This window comes from Urocampus carinirostris, chromosome 2 (genome assembly GCF_059441175.1).
Source record: "Urocampus carinirostris isolate Australia breed hairy pipefish chromosome 2, RoL_Ucar_1.0, whole genome shotgun sequence".
In the NCBI taxonomy this organism is placed as follows: Eukaryota; Metazoa; Chordata; class Actinopteri; order Syngnathiformes; family Syngnathidae; genus Urocampus; species Urocampus carinirostris.
Genome location: NC_142350.1, coordinates 66,116,517 through 66,143,761, shown reverse-complemented (window position 1 = coordinate 66,143,761; position 27,245 = coordinate 66,116,517). Strand labels below are relative to the sequence as shown.

Below are 27,245 nucleotides of genomic sequence, written 5' to 3'. Positions count from 1 at the left end.
ATTTATGAATTTTCTGCAAAAACGATGTCATTGTCAAGTGTCTGTGCTGTAAAACTGGGGTATTATAAATTATATTACTGTTAGGTGTCATTTCATAACATTTTTGGTTAGTGGTGTGCCGCAAAATTTTTCCAATGTAAAAAACGTGCCCTGGCTCAAAAAAAAGGTTGAATAACACTGTTTTAGTGGTTGACTGAGCCTATTCTAACTTTTAATCATTATAACCTGGTCATAACACAGTATTAACACGAGAAATTGTCATTTTAGAAATGCATATCGAACCGGTAACCCTGCAAATCGCTAAATAAACGTAGCTCTCGGGTATAAAAGGTTGGAGACCCCTGTTCTAGAATCATTTGTGGATTTTTTTTTACCCCGTGAAACCATTTTGTTTTTAAATTAATGTACCCCTTTTCCTGAAAAACAAAAAACAAAAAATGAGGCTATTGCAACCTCTCAAAAGTTTCACTTGCTTAAAGCATGAATAATGTCTTTGCTGCCATCCAGAAAATCCCTAAGCGAAAATGTCACTTTTTATCCTGTTTAATCTAAAAAAATGGACTTGAAAAAAAAAAAAAGATTTGCCGAGGAAATGCCAGGCCTTTATTGTTGGGAGTTTTAGCTCACCCTGGTGGAGTTCAAACGACACGGGATCGGAACGGGGTGCGTCCTCCCCTCAATCGCTGCTGTCGTCATCGTCATCGTCGTCGTCCGAGACGTCTCGGAAGTCCCCGTGCCGGACCCCCAGCGTATCGTTGCGGCCCCCGGCCATCAGCTCCCCGTAGCAGAACTGGCAGACCCGCACCGGCTTGGAGGACTGGCTGGGCAGCAGGTACTTCTTCTCGGAGCAGGGGCCGCACACCACGAAACCGCATTTGCGGCAGTGGTGGCGCCGACTGACGGGCGTGAACTTGACTTTCTGGCAGCGCATGCAAACGGCCGCCTCCGAGTCGGGCACCCAGACGGCGGCGTGCTCGCCGGCCGGGGCCTTGCCGCTTTTCTGCAGGAGCTCCTGCACGCACTTACCGATGTGGCTCATCCATTCGGATTTCTCGCTGGCGGTGGCGGCGTAGACGGCGAAAGATTTGGTGGGCGTCTTGATGAGCCAACCGTTGCGCAGGTCGCCCTCGTCGGCCACCGTGTCGATGGTGACGCTCTCCAGCGGGATGATGTGCTGCTTGTTGTACTTCTTCTTCTGCAGCACGATGTTGCCGTAGACCAGGATGTCGTTGAAGAGGAAGAACTGGCGGGCTTTGGGTTTCTTGCGGCACAGTTTGGTCAGGACGCCTTCGCCGATGAGTACCCGGCCCGGGATGGCCAGGGGCTGGCCCGCCGCCCCGAAACAGCCCTCCACCACAGAGATACGCTTGGAGTTGGCCTCGCTGTTGGCCAGGCGGTCCACCATCTTGGCCCGGCCTGAAAATACACAACGGGCAGAAGCTTAAAGGGAAACTGTATAATATTTAACCACATGATGTCACTGCATTTTGAAGTAAGACTGAAAAACGAGTAGCATGTTTTCACAAGCATTTTACTATGTCTCTGTAGCTGGTTGTATTTCTGTATTTAACATATCCACAAGGCACACAGCACGATAAGGAGCGGGTGCACTCTGCTGCGGCCGCCTTTTCACAACACAGACAGGCCTACAAGTGTGAGTATTTTAAAATATAGCGGGAGCAAAACAGAGTTTGGTTGTAGATTATTTAAGTGTTGCTTACAAAGTAAAACACATGAATAAAAACTTGTCAAAGTTGGTGTTTTAGATTCCTCCACTTGCAAACCACTCCTCATCCCACGAAGCTCTTTAACTTAAAAGACCACATTAAACCCCACCCCCACATTTGCATATTACCCTATTTTTATGACAGCGTGTATTTTATGCAGCACTATTTAAATACTCTATATCAACACGTTATATTGGGTTTTTAGTCAAGTCATGCTTATATGTATAGCCCTTAATCACGAGAGTCTCAAAGGGCTGCACAGATCAAAGACTATTGCAAACTATTATTACAGACTATTATGACACATTCTATTACTTTTATTTTATTATGATTTTATTTTCAACACAAGGATACTGCTGGAAGTGTGAATTTCCCTTTGGGGATGAATAAAGTATCTATCTATCTATCTATCTACCATCGATTCATTCATTTTCAATACTCGCGCAGCGACACGTTTTCATTTTCTTCCGCGTAGCATAGAAGTTAACATACCATGGAGGACGGAAACACGGAAAGCGAGATTTTGGATTTAATAACTATTTGGGGGGACAACTTGGTTCAGTCTCCTTTAGGATGATAACTTTCAAATTGCTATATGCTCTACAGCGTTAGCATCCATGAGTACTTCCGCAATCAATGGACGCCCTATTCTGCGCAAGCAGGTTGTCTGGTTCACAAAGGACATGCAAAAAAGTCACAGGAGATCGCATACAAGTCTCATTTAGTTGGAAAGTAGAACAATCTAAAAAAAAACTGATTTTGCACAAAAATGTTGTAAGTCTATGACTCAGCCAAGGCTCAAACCTATGACCTCACAGTCTCGAGACGGGCGCCCAACTCTAAGGATACCGAGCTGCTTTACATCAAACACAGGGCACACCGCAAATCTGAGACTCCTATGTGGTCGTGAAAATACGGTATACCCTTTTCACGGCCAAATTCAAGTTCTTGTAAAGGACGGTCAAAGCAAATTTAACCAATTACTCCATTCCTTCTACCATTAAAAGAAGTTTACCACTGGGAAACATTTATTTTTTTACATGGCCATTATAAATGTCTATAATTGATACGTAATACTTGCACTAATGTCATATTTTGTTTGTTTGTTGTACATGATTCAATTGTTTGTTTGTTTGTACATGATTCAGATTGAATCGTTTCTTGTACATGATTCAATTGTTTGTTTGTACATGATTCAAATTGAATCGTTTCTCCGGCGCCGTCACGAATGGCAGCCACTCCAGCAGCTCCCGTGTTATTTTCGATTGTTCTCAGTTATTTTCGATTGTTCTCAGCTTAGGGATGCTGCTGGAAAAGTGAATTTCCCTTCGGGGATGAATAAAGTATCTATCTATCTATCTATCTATCTATCATTTCATGGGAAGCACAGGAGCTGGCCAGCAGAATACCACCTTCCTGTATTTCCAATTAAACGGAGAGAGCCACATCTCCCGTTGTGAATAGTTGGACATTCTTTTAGCATACTCTGCAGTACACTGAGCGCAGATTTGCTCCACGTTTAAGCCAAAGTTTGTATATTCCATTTTCTAATCATTGTTTATGAAAACAGCAGCCTCCCATGATGTACCTGTCCTCTTGGGCACAACGCATTTTTAAGTACACTTGTTTTAATTTTCCTTATTAAATGCAGGGTCTTTCAAGTCAGACTACCCAAAAACATGGCAACAATCTCAAGCATTTACAAGCACGTCACCAAAAATTCAAATACTTTTCAAAACTTCACAAGACATGAGAATTCAAGTGTTTTCAAGGATTTCAAGAACCTTAAGTATTATGAAGCACAAGAAAAAATACAAACTACGGAGACTCAAAGTGACAAAACCGCACCATATTTTCTCTCGTTTCCTTTGCCCAACCATTCTGCAAGGTCTTTGGTTTTATGGTGTACCCAAAGCAGAAAGATGACAGAATTATGTCAGCTCCCTCTCTGTGTTATGTCAAATAATACACATTTCGTGACCTATGCACGTTCGTATGATAGTTCTGCTCAGTATTCAAACTAGTATTTTTTTTTAGAATATTTTTTTAGCACTAGGAGTCGCCAAATAATACAGATTGTCCCTTTAAGCCCGAGTGTCTTAACCAGTGTTGCAGCAAACAAGTGACCCCATGAGACCTTTGTTTAATCACAGGTGATTGGTGACAAAATGTATAGTTTTGAGTCCTTGTGCTATCTTTCAGTAATCAGCAGAGTAACTCTAACATTCATCTATATCAGTAGATGGCAGCAGATTTTTGATACAGCATAAGCGGTATAACTCAATTTTTGTTGGATGAAGACATTTGAGCTTGTCCTGCAAAAAAAGTAAAATGAAAGATTTTTCTAATGGCAGATAATGTCTCAATTTGAATATTTCTTCATTTCCGAAAATTAAATACCAGTTAGAATAGAATAAAAACATTTTTGTTCAGGTAGCAGAAAGTTATACTCATTTTGAGCATCATTTTTATTATTTGCTGGAAATAAAACTTAATATTTAGCAGTTTTCTAGTCAAGTTTAAACTGAAGTCCAAGATCACAGTACATTTAGTGATTTAGTTTCCGAACAGCTTATTCTCACTAAGGTCACAGAGGTGTTGGAGCCCATCTCAGCTGACATTGGTCAGTGAGCAGGGGACACCCCGACTGTTTACAGCCAATCACAGGACACGGTACATTTATTTACCTGTCCAACCAACACAGCCACAACCACTACAAATGAGAACAGCTTTCAATGGTCAATTTAGATTATGCTATTATCGTGTTTCTTAAAAACTTGAGACTGAAATTAGGCTTTTTTATTTTTTAGCCATTCCAACAGAATTTATTTTTAATAAAAATAGTGTGCTTTGGCACCAAAAAGATTAAGTAACACCTCCTTTAGCTGTGAGGCATACGGTCTATATCTCGGCATTGTGGCCACAGGGATCTTTTATGTGACGTCTGACTAGGACCTTTTTCTACGGTGCACATCAATTTGAAGAAATCCAGGCCCCTTTAAATTGTTGGCACTGTTGTTCCCAACATTGCTATGCTAATGAGCGTGTCTGAGTCCGTAGTAACACATAAACGAGAGCGGTGGCCTCACACGAAACACATTTGGATCTTGGTGTGGCCCCAAAAAGACTAAAACAACTTAGTGGAACATACTAGTTGCTAGTCATCCTTTTTAAACTTACATAATTGTGCCATACTTTGTGCGATGGAAAAAAATCTGTAGAAATCTGGTAAAAATATTGTGAGAAAGGCACTCCTTTCCCAGGAGTACTTTCAGAGGGATATGTCCAAGGTACAGGGAGTGCAGAATTATTAGGCAAGTTGTATTTTTGAGGATTAATTTTATTATTGAACAACAACCATGTTCTTAATGAACCCAAAAGTCTCATTAATATCAATGCTGAATATTTTGGAAGTTGGAGTGGGGCTTTTTTAGTTTTAGCTATTTTAGGAGGATATCTGTGTGTGCAGGTGACTATTACTGTGCATAATTATTAGGCAACTTAACAAAAAACAAATGTATACCCATTTCAATTATTTATTTTCATCAGGGAAACCAATATAACAGCTCAACATTCACAAATATACATTTCTGACATTCAAAAACAAAACAAAAACAAATCAGTGACCAATATAGCCACCTTTCTTTGCAAGGACACTCAAAAGCCTGCCATCCATGGATTCTGTCAGTGCTTTGATCTGTTCACGATCAACATTGCGTGCAGCAGCAACCACAGCCTCCCAGACACTGTTCAGAGAGGTGTACTGTTTTCCCTCCTTGTAAATCTCACATTTGATGAGGGACCACAGGTTCTCTATGGGGTTCAGATCAGGTGAACAAGGAGGCCATGTCATTAGTTTTTCTTCTTTTACACCCTTTCTTGCCAGCCACGCTGTGGAGTACTTGGATGCGTGTGATGGAGCGTTGTCCTGCATGAAAATCATGTTTTTCTTGAAGGATGCGGACTTCTTCCTGTACCACTGCTTGAAGAAGGTGTCTTCTAGAAACTGGCAGTAGGACTGGGAGTTGAGCTTGAGTCCATCCTCAACCCGAAAAGGCCCCACAAGCTCATCTTTGATGATACCAGCCCATACCAGTACCCCACCTCCACCTTGCTGGCGTCTGAGGCGGACTGGAACTCTCTGCCCTTTACCGATCCAACCACGGGCCCATCCATCTGGCCCATCAAGACTCACTCTCATTTCATCAGTCCATAAAACCTTAGAAAAATCCGTCTTGAGATTTTTCTTGGCCCAGTCTTGACGTTTCAGCTTGTGTGTCTTGTTCAGTGGTGGTCGTTTTTCAGCCTTTCTTACCTTGGCCATGTCTCTGAGTATTGCACACCTTGTGCTTTTGGGCACTCCGGTGATGTTGCAGCTCTGAAATATGGCAAAACTGGTGGCAAGTGGCATCTTGGCAGTTGTACGCTTGACTTTTCTCAGTTCACGGGCAGTTATTTTGCGCCTTGGTTTTTCTACACGCTTCTTGCGACCCTGTTGACTATTTTGAATGTAACGCTTGATTGTTCGATGATCACGCTTCAGAAGCTTGGCAATTTTAAGAGTGCTGCATCCCTCTGCAAGATATCTCACAATTTTTGACTTTTCAGAGCCAGTCAAGTCCCTCTTATGACCCATTTTGCCAAAGGAAAGGAAGTTGCCTAATAATTATGCACACCTGATATAGGGTGTTGATGTCATTAGACCACACCCCTTCTCATTACAGAGATGCACATCACCTGATATGCTTAATTGGTAGTAGGCTTTCGAGCCTATACAGCTTGGAGTAAGACAACATACATAAAGAGGATGATGTGGTCAAAATACTCATTTGCCTAATAATTCTGCACTCCCTGTAGATAGACTTTCAGAAATATATATTAATTGTCTATTTTTTCTATTTGTTTAACTAACCACATGTGTCACACTCATGGCCCAGGGACAGAATGTGGCTGACCACAACATTTTATGTGGTCCGTGAGATCTTAATACAGGGGTCTCCAACGTAGTCCCCATGGGCAACACGTAGCCCCCTAAGAACACCTGAGTAGCCCGCAGACAGGTTCTGAAAATAGCTCACAAATTGGTTGAAATAGTGTTTTGGCCAAGAACTACATTTCCCACAATGCCTGTCGACTACGATAACTGAAGTAGAGGTAAGACCGGACCTAAAAAATAACTCAATAATATTCGGTCATTCCTAAAGCGATAGCTACATCTCTCGGTGGTTACAATACTTTCATTCACAGGAAGGATTTTTATGTTTTTAAAGTCATTGAGAGAGAAACCCGGCCGAAAACCAAACTTTACGATTGAAACTTTAGGACCAAGCTGACCTGAATTTCAGGTCCGGTTCGGGCTCCGTGCTTAAGATCTTATCCCTACTGCAAAGTGACTGCTCAGCGTCACAGCACGGCAGTGTTTCCAAATCAATGCCAATTTGTGGAATTGAGCCAAAATTCCCCTAAAAATAAATTGTTACATTTAGTTTATAACACATTATATATATTATATGTATATTTTAAATGCAACCGTAAAGTTAGTGACTTAATAATGAATTCAGAGTTACTTTACATTTATTTTATATACCATATTCAATGACATTTAGTTACGTTTATAACTTACATCAGGCCTTTTTAGGACAGCCATGACACTTCTGTGGCTATGATCTAAAACCAACATTAAAGTCCTAAACCCAAATCTCAGTTTAAAGGCTCAACTTAAAATGTTAACTTTTCTTTTTAAACCTACCGCATGTTTGAAAACCAGACTTAGTTGGGACTCTACTTTTACTTTGAAAATCTACTTTGAAACCCACACCGACCTTTCAAACCCCAGTATTCATTAATCATTTGAACTAGCAAACTATGGTAATTGCCTCCTAGCCTTTTGCTTAAACACAGACATAAAATGCAATCATAGAAGCCCACGGACCATAAAACATCAAACACAAGCCCGTTGGTTCACACGAGGAGTGCCGCGCGCATGCTAACAAGGCGCTAGCGTGGACATCCGAGTTGTCAAGCGAGCCAAAGACGCCGCTGTGGAAAGAATAATTAGCAGCTCTGAAGTGAACTCGCCAGTAGCCTTGAAGAGTCTCATAGAGAAAGTCTTTCTGCAACTTTGAACGGCATGTGGTTGGGAGATAACGGCCCCCAGTAATTACTGATTTCCATCGTTTGGCACTTAATAGCGTGCAATTGTTTTAATCCGAAACTGGAACAAAGGAACAGAAAGGATTGCTTTGACTTAAGAGACTACACCGTCGTAATGACGGACTTTGAAGACGTTTTTTAAAATTTTATTTAGAATTAAACATGTTACGTAATTAATTCGTAAGCCCAAGTCACTTTTGGCCTTCTAAGCAGCTCATCCTTGTTTAGTCGACGCTCCGACTTTGATGGTTTATGGCTTGTTACCGCAGCGTCAATCAAAGTCTGCCAATCGATGGCAGCAGAGCATCTGCGAGAACGTGCTGCGCAGTGGAATAATCGGAATTAGCAACACACTCAACAAACCGCAATAATTGACAGGTTTGCTGCATCGGGATTTCTTGCTAACACAGTGGTCCCCAAACTACAACCCGCAGGACGGATACAGCTCGTCACCATGTTTGGTTTGGCCATCTGAACAATCCCAGTTAGCATTTTGACACGCAATTTTTGTTGTTGAAAACAGTCATCAACAGCATGTTCAGAATTCAGCAGTGAGGGGTTTTGGGGTTTTTAAGGGTTATTGTTCTATCTTCGTTATTCATTATCCATTATCGGTCAGTTCATTATACGCTACAAAGCCTAGGAGCCGGGACACTTACTCTCAACCAAAAGGCTAAGCTAAGGTCCTAGCCCTAAAGCCTTGTTGCGATCATTGCGAATGCACCGTTCCCGGAGGTACTGCAATACCGGGCCGATGCGTGGAGTGGACAGAGCAAGCTCTTATTCCATCTCCGGAATGCAAAAATCAAAAGGCTCTCGGCCAAAAAGGCCAAGCTAAGGACCTAGCATCAAGGCCAAGCTAAGGACTTAGCATCAAGCGCGCCAAACTCTTACCACAGACCTACAAGTGATAAAAGACAAAAAAAGGCGTTAGATTTTATCTCATCATCACACAATCTTCAGTCACGGTACCAGGGACGAATGTTAATTATGTTGTGCACTTTACATGTTACGATGACAATAAATTTGTCACTTGCAATGCATGGAATTAGGCTTGGGCCTATTGGTTGAAGATCAGAGGATGGTGTGCAGTCCTTTGAGACATTTTGTGATTAAGGACTATAAAAATAAATGTTAATTGACCTGACTAAAGCGATAATGCTAATTATTGTCATTTAAATTTCGCCGCGAAAAAAAAAAAATCGATAAAGGTCAATAATTCAAAAATTGAAAAAAATAATAAACGACACCACTATAACGCAGTCAAAACAAAAGTTTCAAAACCAACATTCAGAAGAGAAAGTAGGTGACGAGGACCGGACAACCATTTTGCAGGAATAGCTGCTCACAGAGTGAAAGCAAAAGGACAAAATGGTCAAAATGAGCGATAAAGACACAAAGGACAACCAGCAGACCCACTCAAAGCATGCATAAAGAGTCGTAAATAGAAGAGGCCCTCCCATCTTTTTTTGGAGGTATTTGGTTACTTAGGAGTCTGATAACAAACAAAAAACAAGTGGCGACGTGCACTGCAGACTATGCCGACAACATGTGCCAACGAAGACAGGCAACACCAAAAACTTATTCCACCATTCAAAATAGTATTGCCCTCCAGAATACGCTGAAGGAAAATAATTATGTCCCAAATGAGTGTTAGCGGACGTGCAACAAGCACCGGGCCAGTGAGCAACAAACGGCTAGCTAGCAAGGGGCGGCAACCTGCTCCCCCACTAAGAGGCTATTCGGTACAGGTGGGAACACCGTGACCTGTCACAGAGCAGCATTTAAGGATGATACTGTGGATAGACCTTTAAAGCAATGGCTGTTTTGTTGGTTTATTAGTAACGTTTTTGAAACTGAAATTTTTCTTTTGTCTATTTTGTTATAATTGTCTTGACACCTTAAGACTCCATGCACAAAAGGCTTTAACATGTTATCTATCTATCTATCTATCTATCTACCCTGGTCATATCCCTCTCGAGGGGTGACCGACAGCAAGACAAACACATACAAAAACAAGGAAAATGAAAAGGGAAAAACACACACAACATTTTTTGGACCATGGCCAAACCAAATGCTCAAAGACCCAAACAGGTTAAGCACCTCGGCACCCAAGTTGGTCATGCTTTCGTCCCTCCAGAAACGGGACACAAGAAAGCGGCCGTGTCACTCGGGTCAGGGTGACACAACACACTCTTCTGTTCAACAGCAGGGCCCGACAGCTTTCACTGGTTTACCCCCGCCGCATCATACGGGCGCCCTACCCATCCCTTGGAACACGTCTAAAAACCCCACTATCCTTTCACAACACCTATCCACTCATTCCTATCATCAACAAGAGCTCTAGCTTCCACTATATTTAGACGTCTTTCCTGCAGTGCACTCATAATACCATCCATCCACGTCAATCGCGGCCTTCTTCTTGGTCTCCTTTCTATTTACTTCTGCTCTGTAGAACCTCTTCAACATTCACTCCTCATCCATCCTCTCCATGTGTCCAAACCATGTTTAACATGTTACTGGGTGTAAATTAAAACTAGTTTGTGTATATATGGTTATTTAATTTTGGGGGTTGCAGTTCTACCTCAGATTAGGTGCATTTTTTGTTCAGATTACCTAATTTTGTTAACTTTTAATATAGTTTGATGAAAAAAGAGCCTCAAGGAAAATTAAAGTGTAATAAAACATGGGCGTTCTACTGACTTACAAGACATGTTTCAGCTTAACCCTGTTTGTCTTCTCATTTACTGCCGTGAGCATTTTTTTTTCATTCGTGTCAAGTTATAACATAGATCAACAGCCAAGACAGTCTCATTGGTTGACACGAGTCCAAACAAGTCCAATGATCATGAATTGGATTTTAGTATATTGTTGATATCTAATTTTCCGAGATGGCAACCCACAGGCCCCTTCATTAGGCACATTGAGATGCTGTATTCAGGGATCAGAATGGAGATTTTCATTTTCAGCTGAAATAGCCAGGGTCCAGGAATAAAGCAGGGCGGAGCGCCACCCAACCCCCCCCCCACCACACCCCCCCCCCAAGCTCCTGGGTTTTAGGCAATTTACTTGTCCAAAACCATGCTTATATTTATCATTTAAGTAACATTTTTAGAAGATTAAAATAATTTGCCCACATAACTGATTTTTTTGTAAATACTGCAAGATAAGTTCAAATGCAGTTCAGTCCCTGCAGCTTGAGCAACAATGCGGCCAATTTTTCTAACGGCCGCCAGGGTGCGCCAGAGCAATAAAAGAAAGAGTGAGACAGTAGGATTTTGAATTTGTTTGCTACGCAAGAGAAAAAGTGAAAAAGTCGGAATGCCTTTGGGGTTCAAAAACAGCGGAAATCCGCGGATCCGCGGAAAATTCTGATCCCTGTGTATTGGAAATGTTATCATTTGATTGGCAGTCACAATAGCAGTGTTTGAAATAACGTCAGGCGAACAACTTACCAAACTTACCAAAGAAAATTACTAGAACCGCTTTCTTTCATCTTCGTAACATTGCTAAAATCCGTTCAATACTGTCTCAGTCGGATGCGGAAATTATAATTCATGCATTTGTTACCTCCTGTCTCGATTACTGTAATGCACTACTCTCTGGTCTCCCGAAGTCTAGAATCAAGTCTCTTCAGCTGGTACAAAATGCCGCAGCGAGGCTTTTAACTAGGACAAAAAAGTACGATCACATAACACCGATTTTGGCTAACCTGCATTGGCTCGCAGTTAGCCTTAGATGTGATTTCAAGGTTCTCTTAGTATTGTACAAAATCATACATGGACTTGCTCCCTCTTATCTTTCAGATCTGATCTGCCACTATGTCCCGGTCCGAAGCCTACGATCTGAGAGTGCGGGTCTTCTGGTGATCCCAAGAGCAAAGAAGTGTTCTGCTAGTTGGAGAGCGTTCTCCATCCGGGCACCGGTGCTGTGGAATGCTCTTCCCCCTGAGATCCGATCTGCAACCTCAGTGGAAATGTTTAAATCTAAACTTAAAACTCACTTCTACTCCATAGCATATGAATAACCTACTCTTCTCGTCGGCTGAAAAATAGTCTGTGTAATATAGTGTAATAATCTGTGAAGCCCTTTGAGACTCTTCGTGATTTAGGGCTATACAAATGAAAATGACTTGACTTGAAACGTCTCCGCCCGAGGGACCGACAACTTTTTCAAGGAAAAAAAAAGAAACCTTTCGTTTTTATTTTTTTCAAATCAAACGTTTGCTTTATTCCGATTTCGAAATCTTCGTTTGGTTTGGAATTTCGGTTCGTTCAGCAATTTGCATACTCAGAAGCCAATCAGAAGCCTGCATCAAATAAATTCGTGCTTCCGCACTTTCCCAAGCGTTATAAGGTCGTGCATTTGCATATCATTTTCCAAAGTAGATGCACAGAGAACACAAGAAAAATTGAGAAGTGGCTAGGAATCAAACCAAAACCTCAGCCCCAGAAGAAATATTCAAAAGAAGCTAACAAAATTTATGATGCTCCAAAACGTAAACGTACATTAAAAGCATCGTGGAAAGAGGAGTTCCCGTGGCTTGTAGCAGACGACGGAATGCAAACATTGCATGAATAAAGATGAGTAAACACAGGCACATACTGATGGCAGATGGAAAACAGAGATGTCATATACATGCAATGAATGTTATGAGTAGATTTATAATCAACTTAATTTTAAAGTGTTGTTCAGTTATATATTCCGATTATCAATCCTTAATACGATGCAACAACGGGTTATTTTGTGATTAGTCGTCTTATTGCATTTCAAGTTGTGAAAAATGGGGCAGGCAACTTTATGGCTGGTCTCCGCTAACTTTTTGTCATAAGTTTCAGACACTGACAATAATGATTGTTATGACTCATGGCTTTTATTACTACTAAGTAACATATTGTTGTTCCCCGCTGGTCACATTTGTCTGAACGAATAATAAATGTATTATCATGACAACAATACCTTTGAAATACCGAGATGTACTTGGCGGGTGACGGGTAACCCGTAATCTGCAGCCATTTATACACGCTGGAATATTGGATTATGATTACACAAGGAGCTGTGTCGCAAGGGAAAGGGGAGTGTACTGAAAGGGAGAGGGGGCAGGAAAGAAGGTGAGATTATCAAGTGGATCATTGAAGAGTGCCTCGCCCTCTTCACCTGCAGTGCGAGCACTTTCAGTTTCCCCACGACTGTTAACTAACTTTTTGTGCATGCTTTAGAATAGACAGCCCTGAAAAACAACCAAAATTGGGTTCCTCACAACAGAGAAAGAAATAAAGGGATTTTTTTTTTTAAATAAAACTATTGTGAAACTTGTTTTTTTCCTCGTCAATTACAAAGTTGTTGAAGTCAATTAAATGAATAGCAAAGCTACAATTCCCTATTTGTACATCTTTAACCAGAGCAGAAAGGCATTGGCAATTGAATGCTACACACAGGCCACATATACAAATGTAGAGCCCTGAGAGGGAATTTTAAGCATTTCTTAGAATGTTAAAAAAACGTGGAAAAGGTGGGGTGTGTTTGACATTTCCCAATTTCTGTTGCAAGATCATCTAGTAGTCATCACTCATGGTGCCCAAAAAAGTCCAAGAAAAAGCTAGTCAGGTTCAGTTGGAAACACAAGGGGTAATAAATAGAAGTGATTTACGCTCAACACTTCCCTTCAACCCTCTTCGTAATACGCATATTTGTGGATGCTAAGTAGCTTAGCAGACCCTGCCAGCGCTCACTGGGGAACGCAATAAGTTTTTCCCCTCCCAGACGCAACTTGCTGAGCAACAACTTCTCCTTCGAAACAGGAAGACGACTCAGCTGTAGATCGCACTTTAAGATCATTTCCATATTCTGAACAATTAGGTTTAAATTACAATATATTGTGGAATAGAAGTAAGTGAAATGTGTGACTTGAAATGTGACAAGTACTTTAATGTTTACCCAGAATGAAAGTGGATTTTTGCCTGCAAATAATCGTAATCAGAATTGGCATTAATTAATAAGCATCTGTCCAAGCCGGCAAGTGTTAACCACACGAACTGAACCGAAAAATCCAAAAACAAGAGCCTTCAGCTGGTACAAAATGATGCAGCGAGGCTTTTAACTAAGACAAGAAAGTTTGATCACATTACCCCGATTTTAGCTAACCTGCATTGGCTCCCAGTCGGCTCTTAAGATGTGATTTTAAAGTTCTGTTGGTAGTATACAAAATCATGCATGGAGTTGCTCCCTCAAATCTTTCAGATTTAATTTCCCCCTATGTTCCGGTCCGAAGCCTTCGCTCTGAAAATGCTGGTCTGCTAGTGATCCCAAGAGCCAAGAAGAAATGTCCAGGCTCAAGAGCGTTCTCCATTCGGGCCCCGGTGCTGTGGAATGCTCTTCCCCCTGAGATTCGATCAGCAACCTCAGTGGAAATGTTTAAATCTAAACTTAAAACACACTTCTATTCTATAGCATATGAATAACCTATATTTATGTTAACAATATCTGTGTATTATTTGCCCTCATGTAGGTTTTAGATCAGGGGATGGTGGAATAATAGTTTGCAATAATCTGTGTTCTGTACAGCCCCTTGAGACTCCCTGTGATTAAGGACGTCATAAATAAACAGGACTTGACTAGACTAGACGAACTGTAAATCAATAGTGCAAATGTGAGCGCAAAATTGATGATAAAAGTGTGCTTAATTTTTAGTATTTTTATTCGTGTAAATTCTGGATAGCACCTTTAAAGACATGCCTTCAAATGCCAAAAGTATTTTCTTAATTTTGCTTTTACCTAATGGTAATTCAACTTTGCTTTAAATGTCCTATTTTTTTAAGGAGTAGTCAAGTCATGTTTATTAGTATAGCCCTTGATCATAAAGAGTCTCAAAGAGCTACACAGATCCACAGACTATTATGACACATCCCCTGATCTAAAACCTACATGAGGGCAAGGAGTAGACAAAAATGCTTATATTGGCACTCTCCTCATCCATTTATGTATGTTATGTAGCTATTGTTAATGATATAGCTGCAGATTTGAAATGTAAAGACATGTCTTAACTCAAAACTTTGATTCATTTATTTTTGTGAATTGACAGGGAGATTCGAACCTCCGATTTGAATTACGAGGTAAACATGTTAACCACTAACATGCAGGGTTGGGTTACTTTAACTTGATTACTTACTATTACCGTATTTTCCGCACTATAAGGCGCACCTAAAAGTCTTAATTTTTTTCAAAAGCTGACATGCTGGTTTGCTAGTTTAAGATCAGGTAATTGTGTAATTTTGTAACTGTAATCCTGTGCAGTCCTTTGAGACATTTTTGAAATGAAATGAAATGATTACATTTTTGTGATTAAGGGCTATATAAATAAATTTGACTTGACTTGACCATGCGCCTTATAATATAGTGCGCCTTATATATGGCTCAATATTAAATCGCAAGGTCTCGCAACTTACGCAACAGCCGCCGACTCGATTTTCCCCCGAACGTGGAGTAGTCCACGGTGTATGCTGGGATTTATATACCCGCGTTTCATTGGCTAACCAATGTGTCAATCATCATTTGAATCGATCGCTATTGGCTAAAGTTATTCGGAGCCTCGGATAGGCTAGAGGGCCGAAACAAACCCTGCAATTGGCCGAAAAAGATGTGTCAATCATCAGTTAAATCGATCGCTATTGGCTGAAGTCATTCGGAGCCTCGGATAGGCTAGAGGCCCAAAACAAACCCTGCAATTGGCCGAAAAAGATGACCGAATAGCAAGCTTGCTAAACTACGCCATCAAGAAACATGTATCATTAGTCTGTATTTGTAAATATTTTACTCTCCTGGATTTACTACAAGAAATCCATGGTTGCGTATCATTATTGAACATGAGAACTTAGGTGATCTATGCGGCTTTATATTTTCCCGGTATCTTGTTTTAGAATGATCTTGATGTTGCTGTGATGAGTTGAATGAATTAAACTCAATTCCAAGTGTTTATTGTCATATGCACAGTAAAGTTGCGAGCAAAAAAGAAAATAGAAACTAAGGAATGGTTGGCATTTCTTGAACCCCAAGATTTTAACCTTCCGAATGATATTTGAAATGATGCATTTGATTGACATCGTACGGACACAGCATCCGCACGTGTCTACGACACGTATTTGCTTCTTTGCAAGCTTTGGGAATGTTAAGGGGGTAATCAGTTGGACTGAATCATCTGACTGTTTTGTCCACGTTCCCATTGTAGCGCCTTATAATCCGGTGCGCCTTATCTATGGAAGATATAAGACCAAAAACTATTTTTTGGGGGTGCGCCCTATAACCCGGTGCGCCCTATAGTGCAGAAAATACGGTACTCCAATACCAAATATGCAAATAAAAGACAAAATAAACTAAATATGAATAAAATGATGACTCACAACACGTGGTAAGCTTTGTCTCCTGGCTTTGATCTCCGGCAAAACTAACATAAAATGCGACAGAAACAAAATGAAAATCAATCCAAACAGCTTGCCAACATCATTTTTGCCGTTCCATGTGTTCCGTTACTCTCCAAGCCAGCACTAAATTATGTCATTTTATTCATATTTAGTTTATTTTGTCTTTTATTAGCATATTTGGTATAGGAGTAATCCAAAGGTCATTGAAAGTAATCAAGTTAAAGTAACCCTACCCAACCCTGCTAACGTGACATGCTACTGTCATGTTAAGAAACTTCCAATGAGATAATAAGTACTTTTGATGAGAACTTTTGAACTTTACTTCAAGTTTAGTACTTTGACAAATGTGTTCACCCACTATACAACTTTAAAACTGAAGTTCAACTGGTAACCATCTGTTGCTAACATTAGCCTAGCATCCCTAGCTAACCTAGCTTCGACAGAAAGTTAACTCTTCGCCTCTTATCTGTATTTAAACTGACTTTTATCCAAATTGTTTCTTTGAACTCTTCAACCCGAAACCAAACGTTATTGACCCGTTTCCCCCCGGTAGTTATCGGCAGAGCAAAGTTCGCGAGGAAGGTAAACTTACTCCATTAGGGAAAGTCGAAGCTAATCGGCTAAGCTAGTAAACATAGTACACTAACACACGCGACACTAAAGTAACTTTTTTTAGAAAAATACATACCCGGCTCTTTCTTCTCCGTCTCCCTGTTGTGACTATTAAAACGTAATGTGTTTGAACACCGGAGTGAGTTGAACGGCGGGTCCCATCAGAAAGTGTCCGTAAAGAGGAAGCCGCTAAAGTGCAAACTCAACACTGGCAGCCGCCGCCTGCCCGGGAGATGAAGGAGGGGAAAACAACAACATGGAAGCGGGGCGACCTGATGCCTTCACTAGCCACGCTAGAGTCGGAATTCGGGACACTGAGAAGATCAGGCGCGTTCGTGTGACATTTTAAAGTAGGATATTTGAAAACTTCTACCCCTTCTAGACAAGTCAAGTCACATTTATTTATATAGCCTTTAATCACAAAAATGTCTCAAAGGACTGCACAAGATTACAATTACACCATTGCCTGATCTTAAAGGATATATAAATTTGATAAGGGCACTTCTCGTTCTTTGTTCCTCTTTGTCTCTTTCTCTGTGTCATTTTACCTTCTTCTGCACTCTCCCTTTTTCCTTTTCTCTCTCTCCTCTCTCTCTCTCTCTCTCTCTATCTCTCTTGCTCTACCCTTTTCTCTCTCTCCCCTTATCTCTTTCTCTCCTTCTCTTTTCTCTCCTCTCTTTCTATTTCTCTCTGGATTTCTTTCTTTCTCTCTCTTTCTTTCCCCCTCTCTCACTATTTTTCTTTTTATCTCTTGTGTTTCTCACTCTCTCTCTCTCCCTCTCTCTCTCACTTTACCCTTTTCTCTTTCTCCCTTATCTCTTTCTCTCCTTCCCTTTTCTCTCCTCTCTCCTCTCTTTCGATTTCTCTTTGGATTTTTTTCTTTCTCTCTCTTTCTTTCTTCCCCTGAGATCCGATCTGCAACCTCAGTGGAAATGTTTAAATCTAAACTTAAAACTCACTTCTACTCCATAGCATATGAATAACCTACTCTTCTCGTTGGCTGTAATAATCTGTGAAGCCCTTTGAGACTCTTCGTGATTTAGGGCTATACAAATAAAGATGACTTGACTTGACTTGACCCTCTCTCACTATTTGTCTTTTTATCTCTTGTGTTTCTCACATTGTCTCTCTCTCTCTCTCTCTCTATCTCTCTCTCGCTTTACCCTTTTCTCTTTCTCCCTTCTCTCTTTCTCTCCTTCTCTTTTCTCTCCTCTCTTTCAATTTCTCTCTGGATTTCTTTCTTTCTTTCTCTCTCTTTCTTTCCCCCTCTCTCACTATTTGTCTTTTTATCTCTTGTGTTTCTCACATTTTCTCTCTCTCTCTCTCTCTCTCTCTCTCTCTCTCTCTCTCTCTCTCTCTCTCTCTCTCTCTTGCTTTACCCTTTTCTTTTTCTCTCTTCTCTTTTCTCTCCTCTCTCCTCTCTTTCGATTTCTCTTTGGATTTCTTTCTTTCTCTCTCTTTCTTCCCCCCTCTCTCACTATTTGTCTTTTTATCTCATGTGTTTCTCACATTATCTCTCTCTCTCTGTCTCTCTCTCTCTCTCTTTCTCTCACTTTACCGTTTTCTCTTTCTCCCTTCTCTCTTTCTCTCCTTCTCTTTTCTCTCCTCTCTTTCGATTTCTCTCTGGATTTCTTTCTTTCTTTCTCTCTCTCTCTTTCTTTCCCCCTCTCTCACTATTTGTCTTTTTATCTCTTGTGTTTCTCACATTCTCTCTCTCTCTCTCTCTCTCTCTTGCTTTACCCTTTTTCTTTTTTTCCCTTCTCTCTTTCTCTCCTTCTCTTTTCTCTCCTCTCTTTCGATTTCTCTCTGGATTTCTTTCTTTCTTTCTCTCTCTTTCTTTCCCCCTCTCTCACTATTTGTCTTTTTATCTCTTGTGTTTCTCACATTTTCTCTCTCTCTCTCTCTCTCTCTCTCTCTCTCTCTCTCTCTCTCTCTCTCTCTCTCTCTCTCTTGCTTTACCCTTTTCTTTTTCTCTCTTCTCTTTTCTCTCCTCTCTCCTCTCTTTCGATTTCTCTTTGGATTTCTTTCTTTCTCTCTCTTTCTTCCCCCCTCTCTCACTATTTGTCTTTTTATCTCATGTGTTTCTCACATTATCTCTCTCTCTCTGTCTCTCTCTCTCTCTCTTTCTCTCACTTTACCGTTTTCTCTTTCTCCCTTCTCTCTTTCTCTCCTTCTCTTTTCTCTCCTCTCTTTCGATTTCTCTCTGGATTTCTTTCTTTCTTTCTCTCTCTCTCTTTCTTTCCCCCTCTCTCACTATTTGTCTTTTTATCTCTTGTGTTTCTCACATTCTCTCTCTCTCTCTCTCTCTCTCTTGCTTTACCCTTTTTCTTTTTTTCCCTTCTCTCTTTCTCTCCTTCTCTTTTCTCTCCTCTCTCCTCTCTTTCGATTTCTCTTTGGATTTCTTTCTTTCTCTCTCTTTCTTCCCCTCTCTCTCACTATTTGTCTTTTTATCTCGTGTGTTTCTCACATTCTCTCTCTCTCTCTCTGTTTCTCTCTCTCTCTCTCTCACTTTACCATTTTCTCTTTCTCCCTTCTCTCTTTCTCTTCTTCTCTTTTCTCTCCTCTCTTTCTATTTTTCTTTGGATGTCTTTCTTTCTCTCTCTTTCTTTCCCTCTCTCACGATTTGTCTTTTTATCTCTTGTGTTTCTCACATTCTCTCTCTCTCTCTCTCTCTTTCTCTCTCTCTCTCTCCCTCTCTCTCACTGCCACTCTCTTTTCTCTCTCTTTCTCTCTTTCTTTTTCCCTCTTTTTCTTATTTCTTTCTTTTTTGATTTCAATGATCAGAGCTTGCCTAGCTGGAAGCATAGGTTCGCAGACGGTCTGACAGCTTCCTTTTGGAAGTCGAGGGTTTAAAAAGAGTCCATGAACCAATCAGCGCTCAGGGCTGTTGGCGCCCACAGGGCAGTCGCAGGTGCCCTGAATCAGCAATCATGACATGGTTCTGTAGGTGGAGCATAGTTGAAGGTGCCAATGACCCTGCCAGAAAGGGAAATACCTCAGTGTCTCAATGCAGGTATGCTCTAATCGTGCACAACCAGTCTTGTTATCTCTGTGTCTGGCTTTTGGATTGGCAGGCAACCAGTCTGGGTGTCCTCTGCCTGACATCATCTGGGACAAACTCCTTACCTTAGTGAGGAAAAGTATTAGAAAATGAATGAATTCATATTGATAGCACCTCAAGAATCCTGAACCAGCCTGATAATCCGCGCCACATATATAATCTTTCCCTCGTGGCTGTCGTTTGAAAAGTAAACAGTCCACAAATCCACGTGCAGCTGATGCAGCATCTCTCACAATCCAACTCTCTTCTCCATCCTCCTCCTCCTCCTCCCTCCGCTCGCCTGCTTTCTTGCTCGGGCACGCAAATCCGAAAAAAGATGACATCACTGCACACACCAACGTGACTCAGAGGCCAGCCAGTGGACCGTGAGTTTGCTCGCAAGCACATATACACCCATCTGTCCGGCTCCGCCAGCTCGACCGCACCCCCACTTCTCCGAGCCACCCCCAGGGACTCACCCAGCTGGGGTGATGATGATGATGAGAGCGGCCTGCAGACAACAAGCAAAGCATGTCACAGTCACAGCGAATTAGTGCCACCTTCTTTGGTGGCGTGCGGGGAATCGAACGGCAGTGCGTGCCACGCAAGCCGCTGTGTCATCATCAAAACCCCCTCTACCCCCTCTCCAGTTTCTTCTCTTCATCGCCCAGCACAGCTGCAACAGACACCATCGGCACGCCATAGTCAGGCAATGATGCTGCAATGTCGTGGTTGTTATCGTCGCCATGTTCTGCAGCAGCATGCGCACAAATTGTTTGTATTCGATTTTTTTTAAATGATAATTCACTGCACAACTGCTATTTAAGGTCAACAAAAACACAGTTCCAGAAAACATCCAGAAATGATTCATTCGGAGAGAAGGAAATTACAACGTAAGAGGCTGTAGTGAATTCATAATCCCATCAGTGAGAACCACCAGGAAAAGTATGAGTGAGGGGGCTGGGAATCCCCTCCTCTATATCAATATGTGTGTGTCTGTGTGTGGAGTCAAACTTTGGAACAATTTACATGACAAGAACTTCTACAGTATTTCGTCGAAAAGACATTTTGTTTTCTTCATTCTCTACCATTCGTCACTGGCTACATGAATGAAAATATTGTGATCATGAGAAAGTGTAATGCCTACTCGTTTGTCAGCTGTACCACTGGTTGTCTCGTGGTAAAGTGTACGGTAAGGGCTCTCACCGCCATGACCCGGGTTCAAATCCTTTTGCATACAATGATTTGCAATTATAGTCAGTTATGGTGATGGTCACTACCGTAAAACCTTGTGAAGTAACGCACACCAATAAATATTGTATGCATTTTCAATCTTATCCATTGTATTCAGTGGTATATAAGGTGCCATTTCAAATATCTGGCAAAATAAAGATTTTTAGGAGCTCCTTATAATCCGGAAAATACGGTAATCGAAACATGGTATAAGTCTGTCAAGTAAGCAGGTTTGAAGTGAATCTTGTATAGCTTTTCAGAATATTCATAAACAATAGGCACCAGGGTACTTCTCGGAGGCAGTGATTGGCTGCAACTTAATACCATAACAAAAATGTGTTGACATAGCCAAGTGTATTTTTTTGTCTGGGCTTAGTTATTGATTAGTTTGTTGATTAGCAGCACGATTAGCAATCGCTTGAGCTTTTACCACCTGGAAGTACATGCGACATCAAGGTAAAAGTGTGCATCATGCTAATGCATTAGCGCGATTCAAACAATGTCCAACTATTCACTTGTTCACTTCACTTGATTTTTTAAAAAAAATGATAATTCACTGCACAACTGCTATTTAAGGTCAACAAAAACACAGTTCCAGAAAACATCCATAGATTATTCATTCGGAGAGAGGGAAATTATAACGTAAGGGGCTGTAGTGAATTCAAAATCCCAAAGGTGAGAACCACCAGGAAAAGTATGTGTGTGTCTGTGTGTGGAGTCAAACTTTGGAACAATTTACATGACAAGATCAAACAATATCCAACTATTCACTTGTTCAAATTTAAATACAAAAAAAAAAACAGTACTGGCGGAATACAGAGATGAAGAAAATGGGGTGTGAGTGATACGAGAGATTGGGAATCATCCGTCTAGTTAACTTTGTGTTATTGTTGTTATTTTTATATCATAACTGTTATTACTCATGTCATTACAATTGTTGTTATATCATTGGTGTATTGGTGGGGAAGATGAAGGGGTAGGTAATATAAGCATTTGCTTCTTACTACCCCTTTTCGAACATATTATGTCACGTTATTTTGTTGTTGAGTTATTGTTTTTGTTCTGTCTTTATTTTGACGTTCGAATAAAGTTTTCATTCATTCATTCATTCATAATTTTTGCAGAAGCATACACACGAATACAGTACATTTTCAAGGGTTTTATTTGGAATATGCATCATGCAATGAAGTGTTAAACGAATACCGTGATTTCACAACCATAGGGTGCATCGTGTTAAAAGGCGCAGTTGTCAGAACCAGAACAGGAGGAGGACCCAGATGCGTACCGTTTACTCACAAGTTTATCGAGAAATAGAGGAAAACAAACGCCAGCGATCCGGTGCTCGCTGGACGGGGGAAGCAAGCCGCTTATGGGATCGGAGCGTGATCGGAATGCGGAAGTGGATCTCCTGGAACGGGAGATGGTAGCGGAGTCAAACGGGCAAAACGTGTCGTTAGCCGGCGCGGGGGATCAAGACGTGGTTGGTGGTCAAAAACGGGTCGTTTAGCCGGAGCGGGAGAACAGAGCGTGTTCGGTGGTTAAAAACGGGGAATCAGGAACAAACGATTGGTGTACGGGTGAAAACGGGACAGACGGGAGCCAGAGTCAAAGTGATTGCCTTGCGTATGCAGAGGTTCGCTGACGGACTGGCGTACTGGGTATGAATAGGAAGGGAATTAATCAGGAAACGAGCAACAGCAGTCTCTGTAGCTGGTTCAAATTCTGTATTTAACACATATACGATAGAGCGCGGGTGCCCTCTGTTGCAGCCGCTCCCCTTCGCATAAACTATGCTTCTCAGGCCTGCGGTGTTGGTGGAATCTCCGTGGGCAGAGCATTCCACAGCACCGGGGCCCGGATGGAGAACGCTCTAGAACCTGCGGATTTCTTCTTGGCTCTTGGGATCACTAGTAGACCAGCATTTTCAGAGCGAAGGCTCCGGACCGGAACATAGGGGGAAATTAAATCAGAAAGATATGAGGGAGCAAGTCCATGCATGATTTTGTATACTACCAACAGAACTTTAAAATTACATCTTAAGCTAACTGCAACCAGATCATGGGCGTAACCAGCCAGTTTTCTGGGGGTGCTTTATTTTTGCTCATTATTTAAATCAATATTCCTTTCTTTTTTCTTTTTTAAAGAGTAAGATTTTACCACCCTAGGAGTCACAGTCTGATAATAAAGACTGATTGATGGATTTTCATATACATTTTTAAAAATATTTAGATCTTATTTAGTGTAGGGAAGTAATTTTTCTAGGCAAACCTTTTTGTGGAAAAGACCCTAACTCTGGCTGTCCCTAGGTTAATTGCAGGGTTGGGTAAGGTTACTTTAACTGGATTACTTTCAATTACTTTTGGATTACTCCAATACCAAAAATGCTAATAAAAGACAAAAAAAAACCTAAATATGAATAAAATGACTAAATTTTGTGCAGGCTTGGGGAGTAACGGAATACACGGAACGGCAAAAATGATGTTGGCAAGCTGTTTGGATTTATTTTCATTTTGTTTCTGTCGCATTTGATGATCGTTTTGCCGGAGATCAAAGCCAGGAGAGAAAGCTTACCACGTGTTGTGAGTCATAATTGTATTCATATTTAGTTTATTTTGTCTTTTATTAGCATATTTGGTATTGGAGTAATCCAAAAGTAATTGAAAGTAATCCAGTTAAAGTAACCCTACCCAACCCTGGTTAATTGGGTCTGAGACCCCTGCTGTAGTCGGTTTGCCGTTCTGATCAAAGTCCTAAACTACTCTGTTTTGAATGACAATTTTGCTATCGGAATCCAATGAAATGAGGTAACAATGCATTTGACAAAAGCTTTGTCCTTTGGGTTCCAGGCCTTGTAGCTCAGTGGTTAGAGCACTGGTCTCGTAAACCAGGGGTCATGAGTTCGATTCTCATCAGGGCCTTTCTTGCTCAATTTAAAACTTGAATGTGTAGAAATCATAGAAGATCATGCATAGGATCCATTTGCTCGGAAATCTGTATGATTTCACAAAAACATTAGATTTTACCCCAAAATCAGAATTGAGCATTAATCTTTGCAGTGTGAACCTAGCCTTATGTATGCGCCCACCCAGTCCCTAACTCCGGCTGTCCATAGGTTAATTGGCTTTAAGACCCCTGCTGTAGTTGGTTTGGCCTAAATGACAATTTTGCTATCAAAATCTAGTGAAATGAGGTAAATATGGATGTTCCAAAAGCTTCAGAGAGTAAATGTCTGGCCTTGTAGCTCAGTAGTTAGAGCACTGGTCTCGTAAACCAGGGGTCATGAGTTCAAATCTCATCAGGGCCTTTCTAATTCTATTCAACACTTCAATTTGTAGTGGTCATAGAAGATCATGCATAGGATCCAGTTGCGTGGAAATCTATATGATTTCACCAAAACTTTGGATTTTACCCAAAAATCAGAATTAATCATTAGGTTTTGCAGTGTGAACCTAGTCTTATGCAGGGTTGGGTAGGGTTACTTTAACTTGATTACTTTCGATTACTTTTGGATTACTCCCATACCAAATATGATAAAAAGAGACAAAATAAACGAAATATGAATAAAATGATGACTCACAACACGTGGTAAGCTTTCTCTCCTGGCTTTGATCTCTTTGATCCCTGGCAAAACTAATATAAAATGCGACAGAAACAAAATGAAAATAAATCCAAACAGCTTGCCAACATCATTTTTGCCGTTACTCCCCAAGCCTGCACAAAATGGAGTCATTTTATTGATATTTAGTTTCTTTTGTCTTTGATTAGCATATTTGGTATTGGAGTAATCCAAAAGTAATTGAAAGTAATCAAGTTAAAGTAACCCTACCCAACCCTGGTCTTATGTATGCGCCCACCCAGTCCCTAACTCCGGCTGTCCCCAGGTTAATTGGGTTTAAGACCCCTGCTGTAGTTGGTTTGGCCGTACTGATCAAATTCCTAAACTACTCTGTTTTGAATGACAATTTTGCTATCGAAATCTAGTGAAATGAGGTAAATATGGATGTTCCAAAAGCTTTAGACTATTAATGCCTGGCCTTGTAGCTCAGTGGTTAGAGCACTGGTCTAGTAAACTAGGGGTCATGAGTTCAATTCTCATCAGGGCCTTTCCAATTTATTTTAAACCCAAATGCATAGAAGTCACAGGAATTCACGCTTAAGTTGCATTTGCCGAATTCTTTAACTGTGAGAGTCAAAGAGCCACACCACGCACTGACCTGCCATGAAAGACAGACAAACACACACAATTAAAAACATATTATTTCCCATAACGAACTCCTCTCCTTACAATACAAGTATTGTTCTTGCGTTGATTTCAAGGAAAGTGTCCACCCTCAATACACACACAAAAAAAACCTAAACATGAAACACGGCAAAGAGCCACAGTCAATGTTCCCTGTAATTTTCCTTACGGGTCTGAGCGTTCACACTAAGTTGGTGAGCAACGCTTGAAACAACAGTGAGCAACCATAATCCCAAGTGTGGCAAGATAATTGATTATCAAACATATCCAAAACTTGACATCACATGACATTTTGCTGAGTTTCCGGCAATGTAAAATTATTTTTCTCTTTTGAATGAATTGACTCATGTATTAATGCAAAGGTTGCAGGGCCTACAAACGTCATTTGTTTTTACAATTCTTTCACAAGATTTCCATTTCTTTTTTTTCGTGGTATCTTTTGTCGCATAATATTAACATTGTTGGGGGCTTATTTAGTCGGTTGCACGATACACAACTGTATTTAATCACATTTCTTAGTGGAAGTACAATGTTGGCAACAAGATTCACTTGATATCATTGGAAATTATTTGAACGCAACACAAACTTTTTCTTCTTTTTTCCGTGTTTTTTTTCTACTTTTTTTTTTAATTCCGTCAAATGAATCTCATTGTGTGTATTTTTTCCGAGCTGTTACTTTTTTCTTTTTGTTCTCGATTTACTTTTTTTCCTACGTTTCTTTCTTTTCTTTTTTTCTGGCTTTTTTTCTAAATTTTTCCTTCTTTTTTTCTCTTCCTTTTGTTTCTTTTTTTCTGAGCTTTTCACTACTATTTCATTTTGGTATTTCTTTCTTTTTTGTTCTATTCCTCCCTCCCTTCCTTTAAGTCATTTTGTGCATAATTTTACATAATATTTGGCCGTGTTGGCATTAAAGAAGCAAAAACAACCCGAAGAGCCGTTTAAGCCCTTTTTAGTTAGCCGAGCTGAAGAAGCCAGTTCTCGACAAACTCTACTAACTTTACTCAACTTCGTTCTACTTCCACTCGACTTCAAAATACCGCATTTAGGACCCAACGCCAGGGGAACCCGTGTATTTTTACCTTCATGCACTGTAACTTTGACTTAAGTCGCTTCTTAATTAGTAATTTTGAGCCCTATTTTTGTGCGCTGGCTAGATTTTCTTGTGCGCTGAGAATGTGCGAGCAGTGCGCAATTGCGCACGCGCGCAGCTTAAAGGGAACACTGGCCACAGTATATAGAAAATATGATGAAGCAAAGAGCAGCATTCTTGCCACCCCTGCTCTAGAATCTTTATATGATAAATGCCTGGCCTTGTAGCTCAGTGTTTAGAGCACTGGTCTCATAAATCTGGGACCACGACTTCAAATCAGGCCCTTAATTGAGTTTCGAAACCCCTGCTGTAGTTGGTTTAGCCAAGAGCACCATACTCTGATCAACGTCCTAAACTACAGGGGTCTTAAACCCAATTAACCTGGGGACAGCCGGAGAAAAAAGAAACTAAATATGAAGCAAATGATGACTCACAACACGTGGTAAGCTTTCTCTCCTGGCTTTGATCTCTTTGATCTCCGGCAAAACTAACATAAAATGCGACAGAAACAAAACGAAAATAAATCCAAACAGCTTGCAAACATCGTTTTTGCCGTTCCATGTATTCCGTTACTCCCAAAGCCTGCAAAAAAATTCGTCATTTTATTCATATTTAGTAGCATATTTGATATTGGAGTAATCCAAAAGTCATTGAAAGTAATCCAGTTAAAGTAACCCTACCCATCCCTGGTTTTGAACGACTATCTTGCACTGGGAAACTAGTTGAATGAGGT

The 27,245-nt window shown here is 40.8% G+C and overlaps 1 protein-coding gene, 3 non-coding genes and 1 pseudogene across 4 annotated transcripts; 3 read left to right on the top strand and 2 right to left on the bottom strand.

Annotated features, from left to right (window-relative positions):
* Positions 1–580: 580 nt before the first annotated feature.
* Positions 581–17,181, bottom strand: plekhf2 (pleckstrin homology and FYVE domain containing 2). The gene is made up of 2 exons (XM_088327548.1): positions 16,986–17,181; positions 581–1,416 (listed from the first exon to the last, which is right to left on the bottom strand). The coding sequence occupies exon 2, from the start codon at positions 1,403–1,405 to the stop codon at positions 677–679; it is 729 nt and encodes a 242-aa protein (XP_088183674.1). The 5' UTR covers positions 1,406–1,416; positions 16,986–17,181; the 3' UTR covers positions 581–676.
* LOC148373026 (U2 spliceosomal RNA) lies at positions 8,594–8,722 on the bottom strand (annotated as a pseudogene).
* Positions 17,182–24,027: 6,846 nt separating the features above from the next.
* Positions 24,028–24,100, top strand: trnat-cgu (transfer RNA threonine (anticodon CGU)). The gene has a single exon. It is a non-coding gene; the product is annotated as a tRNA-Thr (tRNA).
* A 313-nt stretch (positions 24,101–24,413) lies between these two features.
* Positions 24,414–24,486, top strand: trnat-cgu (transfer RNA threonine (anticodon CGU)). The gene has a single exon. It is a non-coding gene; the product is annotated as a tRNA-Thr (tRNA).
* Positions 24,487–25,213: 727 nt separating this feature from the next.
* Positions 25,214–25,286, top strand: trnat-agu (transfer RNA threonine (anticodon AGU)). Its single transcript has one exon. It is a non-coding gene; the product is annotated as a tRNA-Thr (tRNA).
* Positions 25,287–27,245: the final 1,959 nt, after the last annotated feature.